The 6,698-nt window shown below is 43.3% G+C and overlaps 1 protein-coding gene across 1 annotated transcript in view; it reads left to right on the forward strand.

Annotated features, from left to right (window-relative positions):
- suclg2 (succinate-CoA ligase GDP-forming subunit beta) overlaps positions 1 to 3,532 on the forward strand; it is a 99,310-nt gene extending 95,778 nt beyond the window's left edge. The window contains exon 11 of the mRNA XM_005731194.1: positions 2,657 to 3,532. Within this exon, the coding sequence (XP_005731251.1) occupies positions 2,657 to 2,769 (113 nt within the window). The 3' untranslated portion in view covers positions 2,770 to 3,532. The remainder of the gene's footprint in view (positions 1 to 2,656) is intronic.
- The last annotated feature ends 3,166 nt before the right edge of the window (positions 3,533 to 6,698 follow it).

Genomic DNA, 6,698 nt, shown 5'->3' on the forward strand with positions numbered 1-6,698 from the left:
CCCAACCTAGTCATGGCAGATGGCTGCCCCTCCCTGAGCCTGGTTCTGCCAGGTTTCTTCCTGTTAAAAGGGAGTTTTTCCTTCCCACTGTCACAACCTTCTTCCTCTAAGGGGTTGTCTAGCTGTTGGGGGTTTCTCTGTATTACTCTAAGGTCTTTAAATTACATTATAAAGCACCTGGAGGCCACTGTGGTTATGATTTGGTGCTATATAAATCAAGTTGAATTGAACCTAATTAAATTCGGGGGGTTTTGTCGGTTTTTGATTGGATTGAGCACTTTTGAAAAGTGAATTAAAGTTTGATTGAATTTTCAGGAGTTGATTGTTAATAAAGAAAAAAGTTCAGACTAGCAAGTTATTGTTCTGTGACATTTCTCAGTAATTAACAGGTCAGTTGGACTGATGATCGAGGTCTGGAGAATATGTGTTGTGATGAATTTCTGCAGAAATATATATTTTTGCCTTCTCTAATGTTCATTTCTTATATTTAATCATATAGATTTAAAACAATCATCTTGCTTTGGTTATTTGTGCATGCTGACTGTGTGCGTTGATGCCCTCTCCAGACTGTGAGTAGGTCTCTGGCAGCACCTAGTGGCTGCAGGTGAACACACACATATCCCCATTCTCCAGTTATACCCTACACTCACACACGCCTTAGTAATTCTGTATCCAGCTGAGCTCAGCCCTTGCTCATGCTGCTGGCGTGAGCTATCAGTGCTCCCTACTGCTCACAGTGGAACTGCAGTCAGCTCTCACCCATGCACGACTCCAACACGACGTGTGATTCTTCCACCACACATGTCCTGAGTAACACACAGATGCTGCACAATCTAAAAAAGACACTGAATACTCCTGCTGGTCATGAATATGTATCAGCTTGGGGAGAAAAAAATGCATGTTTACTTTTTGTTCCTGTATACACTTTCCATAGGCATATTTGTCTTTCAGAATACCTGCTGCATTATGTATTTGCTGGGGGCCCATATGGCTGCTTCCACTTTCGTCAGTTTTATCTTGTGCCGTTTGAACTTTGTTGTGCTGCAGCTTTGTTTTAATCTTGTGACAGATAAACCTGTCAGTACACAAGCATAGATCCATCAATCTCAGTGAAGTTTGCGGATTAGCCTGTTGAATGTAAAGCATACAGTACTGCACCGCTCTTCTCGCTGCGTGTCCGAATCGAGACGCACACAGTCGCACGGAGAATATCCGCTGTTTGATGTGAAAACGACTTGAGACATCCGATCCCCTGTTTATGCAGCAGAGCAAGAGCTCTTCCTGCTCTTATTCTAATTAATTGCATTGCCGAATTGATTGTTTGGAGTGCGAGCCTGCAGAAATGTGTTTAGAATGACTTATTATACGGCTGGACAAAAGAGATGAAATATTAGGCGTTAAGTGGCAGTGGTAATAGAATTCCTCATGAAAGGTCTATTGATCAGGGTGGCCGGGCCTCCGGAGAATTCACATATCATGCAGTCTTAATTACACGGCAGCCACGAGAGCGAAGGTCAACCTGTAAGCGTCTGAGCATGCACAAACACTCGCACATCGACTCGTTTAACACCCGAGCGAATACAGGGAGACACTAATATACAGAGAATCTCAACACACCCTTTGTCCATATACAGCAAACGTAACGTGTAAAGTCACAATAAAGTGTTTTTCCAGAACCTTTTTTAGAGACTTTTTCAAATGTGTTGTTTTTCTGAATAACACAGCATAACTTGAGTTTTTCATTGGTTTGAATTTGAAGTAAGAAAAGATCAGACAGGAGTGATCGTCAGTTGAAGTGTTCAGCATGGACACAGAGAGGTGCGTCCACTCAAAGTGTAATAAATGAGATCTGAAATCTGATTAAGAAAAACAAACAAATGCAAGTAGTTCGGGGGAAAAAAAGATAATTAAATGTTTCAGCAGCGTGCTGAGTCTTTGATGGCACATCAGACAGATTCAGTTTTTGTTCTTCATGTGTCGAATCAGTAAATGCCACATAAACAGCTGGCTTTTGTTGTTTTTAGCTGCGAGGGGCCAATTTTGCTTCATTTGACCTTTTACTCTGCTGCCCCACCAGCACCACCACCTTGTTCACTCCCTCTCTCTTGCTCTCATCCACTCCCCTTCCTGCGTCCCTCCGTCGGCTGAGGCGCCCCCTGCCCTGTGTTGTGACAGGCTTGTCAGGCTTGCATTTGGCCGAGCGGTGTGCAGTGCTGGGAGGCAGCCAGCTCAGTGCGTAGAGCCTCGGGGTTGCACAGAGTATCTCCGAGTGTCTTCCTCTTTCTCTCTCTCTGGTTGGTTGTGGGCCTACTGGGGGCACAGGCATCACCGTATCACCCAGCACCTGCTACCCCTGACCTCACTACAGCCGGGGGAGCTGACACACACACACGCGCGCGCACACAAATTGCCCTTTTGCCCGTTGTTCACACTCTACGACGTTCGGATCAGCAGTTGCATGTGCCACCATTGACCCATGACTCCATCTGTCTGTGTGGATTGATTCCTCCAGAGGAACTCTTCGTCTTTCACACAGTGTGGTTTTTAACATCCGTGCAGATGGCAGATCAGGTTCACCCTTGTTTAGCCATTTTTGTAATGTTGGTTGTCGCCTGTTGTAACACTGTTTTTCTTCCCTTTTTTTGCCCCTTTCCAGGGACCAACGTCCACGAGGCTAAAAGGATTCTGACCGAGAGCGGCCTGCCCATCTTGGCAGCAGATGACCTGGATGATGCCGCCAAGAAAGCGGTGGCAGCCATCAAGAAATAGAGAATCCTGCAGGACGTCTCATTCCAGCCTCAGCACAGCACCATCAGCCTTTTCTTCCACATGCAGACCTCCAAAACCTTGAGCCTTTGCGTGCATTTCTCACTTTAAATGCCAACTGAGATCCGGATCACGAGCACTTACAGGATTCTGCCATTACACTGGTTTCCTCTCTGCAGATCAGATCAGCTGCAGTTTCTTTAATCATTAAAATGTGCATTAGTTAGGAAGAACCACTGACATATTCAGGCTAACATATTGACACCCAACACTTTGTCCATTTCATTAGCTTTCTTGTCTTTATTTTTCAGCAAAATATGAAGTGGGAAAGACATTTTCCATCTTCACATCCAGCCCTGGCATCCACTGAGCTGTTGCCATGTTATCGCACACCATTCATAAGCTGTGATATCATTCAGTGGTACTTGCTGAAACCGAGATGAATGGAAGCTGTAAACACTTTCTTACTTCGTCCACGTTGGTTACCAAGCCTGGTCTGCGTTTCAAATGAAGTAGATGGCGTACTCACTCTGAATTTGTGCATCATGTCTTATTTATAAAGTGCTACTATGAGACGTCCATTATCTGCTCTAATCCTGTGCCTGTCCAGTGAAAGCTAATGAGGCATCACAGGTGTCGAGAAAATGAATAATTAAAAACAAAGAATTGTACTTTTTTATAATCATGAATGGATGTTGACAGGATGTCTGAAATACAATGAGAAAATGCAATTCGTGACATTAAACAAAAAATGTTTTAAAAACTACACTTTAGTGTGTTGAATTTGTCCGGCCCATATCGGAGTATCCTGATGGAGGAAAAGCTGGCAGGTGGTGGAAAGTAAGGCGGAAAAAGAAATTCTGCTGAATTTCCCGGGTATTTCTGAAGGAAGCACACTCCCAGAATAAATGTGATGTCAGTGAGGAGCAGATCCTCAGCAGTTTGCAGTTTTCTTAACACTATTGACTGCATGAGCACATATTTTGCAAATGTTTTTCCAAGTAAATCAAGCTGCTTCTTCAATGGGCAAGTCTTTTTTTTTTTTTCCTACAAGGGAAAAAGAGACTTAGATGTAATTTATAGTGAAAAGTTTTAATATAAGCAGTTTTTTTTTCATTCTTGTAATAGATCTCCCTTTTTCTTTTCAGGAGGATGACACAGATGTAGACATCTCAAAAACTCATGTATCAAATATGACACAGAAGGGATTAAGGGGTTAAGCGATCCAGAGGCCAAAGCTCATCTTTGTGTTGAAGTGTCAGTTGTCTAAAGATATTTAGTTTCTTAAGATTTCTACCATATATTTTCAGGTCTTCTTTCTTAAATGTTTAGAATTTTACGTTTAGAACGTATAAATGTTACGTTTATTATTTTTCCATTCTTCAGTAGTTCAATAAATCAGGATTTTGACAGAGCTCAGAAACTGTTTGTTACAGATTCCATGGTAACTGTAAAACTAAAGTCACTAGAAACGCCCTCATGTGTAACCAAAAATATAGTCTACATGATATCATTTAAATCTTTTTTTGTTTCTTTGCCATTTTCTTTTTGAACAACCCTGCCTTCTTTCTTGCTTTTCGTCTGCACATCAGTGTACGCGTACACTTAAACTCCTCAAATCATCCACCTGCAGTCTTCTAATGAAACTCAAGTGTACGTCGTCCCAGGAGAGACTTGAAAAGAGCGATTGTCCTTCATAGGGCCCGTGTGAGCGCTACAGAAAGTTGACTGAGACCTCTTCCTGTCAGACACAGTGACTGTGTGATGGATTATCTGTCAGGCAATCTGAGAGGGCTCACAGGATCGACTGCCACCTCCAGGAAAGACGCACGCAGAGAGCACTTTTCTCGTCCTGCCTGCACCGGAGAAGAACACCAAGTGTGACTCAAACTGAAGCTTTTCTCTACAGCGCTTTTTTTTTTTTTTTTCTTGGGCAAAGTCAGGAGGACTCCAGAAGGGCCTCTTGGAAACTGCTGCCATAGCTACACGTCTTTGTGACATGTTTATTGACAGGCTATATTTAGAAACAAAAAGATGTTGCCTAACTACTGAAATTTCTTTTCACTGTATTAATTCTTAGCATCCCTATCACTGAGAGTCATCTCACAGCACAAACTCGGAGCTCTGAGGCTCTGTGCTGCATCGTACCAGCCAGCCAAGCCGTAAAAATGGGCTGAAGGGTTCAATAATTGCCTTATTTCATGCTCTTCCCTCCGTGTGTCAGAAATATCCCCGCTGATGGATTGGACGGAGGAATTTAAGGCTTGTTAAAGCGGGCTTCTTGAGCCCTGATATTGTTTAATTCAGTGTCAAGCTGGAGGTCACAACGGAATGTGCACACTGATTTACTGGGCAAAATTAGTGCCGCTCCTTCATATAAATATAGATGAGGGGGGAAAGAAGCTTTGGAGGTCAGTCTGACGACTTCTATCGTGTAGCCCGCTGCTTTTAACTCTGCTAATACCTCCGGAGGTGGGAGACACGGGGGTGTTGTTGTAAATGACCCTTTGGATGGGCTGCTCCTTTAATTAAGCTGAATTATTATGCCGCGGGAGTTTTATTTTCCCGCTCTCGGTGGCTGGCTTTATTTGCCTCTGTAATTGTCCAGTTTGCTTTCTCAAAACAGGGCAGGTTTGTTATGTGCTTTCTGAATTGATGTCAGGATGGTAATTGCCACTTTACCGAAGCTGCTTTCAGTGTTTAAGCGTGTTGGGGGGAAAAGCGTCCACTCGTGAAAAGCGTTCTTTCAGACAATCGGGTCAAGGCCGTCTCTGAGGAAGTATTGGATATTTATTGAGTAATTTGGAAGCGGCAACTATGAACATATTAGTTCATAAAAAAGCAATAGTGGGATGAATTGCCTCCGGCTATTGTACTTCATTTTTCAGGGACAAGGGGTTGCTCAATATTTACAATTTTCTGCCTGTGAATCTGTCGACCAAGCGGTGGATAGATGAGGACAATGAGCCTGTGTGTGTGTGTGTGTGTGTCAATTGATTGTTATATCAGTTCCTGTAAGCGCTGTGAACACATGTTTATGCATGAGCTCTAAAAACCGCCAAGGTAGCTCTGCTCTGTGGGATCATACAAACACACAAACATTGTTTTCCTTTTCTCGGTCATGGAAATGCCAAGTGAGATGGAAGGTCGGGCCTCGCCCTCTCCACAGCCATTATTGTCTTACCAAAACCCTGAAATCATAAAAAAATAGCTGTCGACAGATTTTATGGAGCAAAAGCAATACAGCGAGGTAAAAACGTCAAGTGAAGGAGGAGCCTTGGCTGGCAGCAGCGTGCTTTGTTACAGCGCCGCTGTAGAAGTCCTCAGATTTGGCCTTGGCTCACAGATGAGCAGAAAAATCCATTTCCCCTCTCTCCAAACTGTTGTCAGTGTGTCTGTAATGGAAGGACTTAGAATCGATTTAAATTACCTTGGCTGTCTCGAGAAATTGAGCGAAGAGGAGGCAGATTAAAAAAGTTGCAATAAGCAACACTCCTCTTTCCATGACAATCTCTTGTTTTCAGCCTGTCTCCCAGCTGCTTCCACAATCAATACAATTTCTGCATCTCTTTCAGTTTCCAAAGTTTAAACACGCAAGATAATTTTTTGGGGGGGATGTTTCCTGTTGATTTGGACCAAAGCATTTTAAACTTCCTTTCCATCCATCAAACACCAATTTGCTCCCTCAGTTTTTTGTCACCTGACCCTCTAACCTGATTTATAATAGTTTTGCTTAAAACCTACTGCCCTCTGTCTTTGTTGACTTTCTCCTTTGGTTCCCTTTTCTTTTTTTACATTTCTAATCAACCTTATTACTTCCAGGTAGTGCAGTGGGGCCGTGGTTAGCACTGTTCCCACACAGCAAGAAAGTCCTGGGTTCAAAGTCTAGGCTGGGGCCTTTCTGTGTGGGTTCTCTCTGGGCGCTCCAGCTT

This window comes from Pundamilia nyererei, unplaced genomic scaffold (genome assembly GCF_000239375.1).
Source record: "Pundamilia nyererei isolate P.nyererei 1_Seehausen unplaced genomic scaffold, PunNye1.0 scaffold00042, whole genome shotgun sequence".
NCBI classification, from domain to species: domain Eukaryota; kingdom Metazoa; phylum Chordata; class Actinopteri; order Cichliformes; family Cichlidae; genus Pundamilia; species Pundamilia nyererei.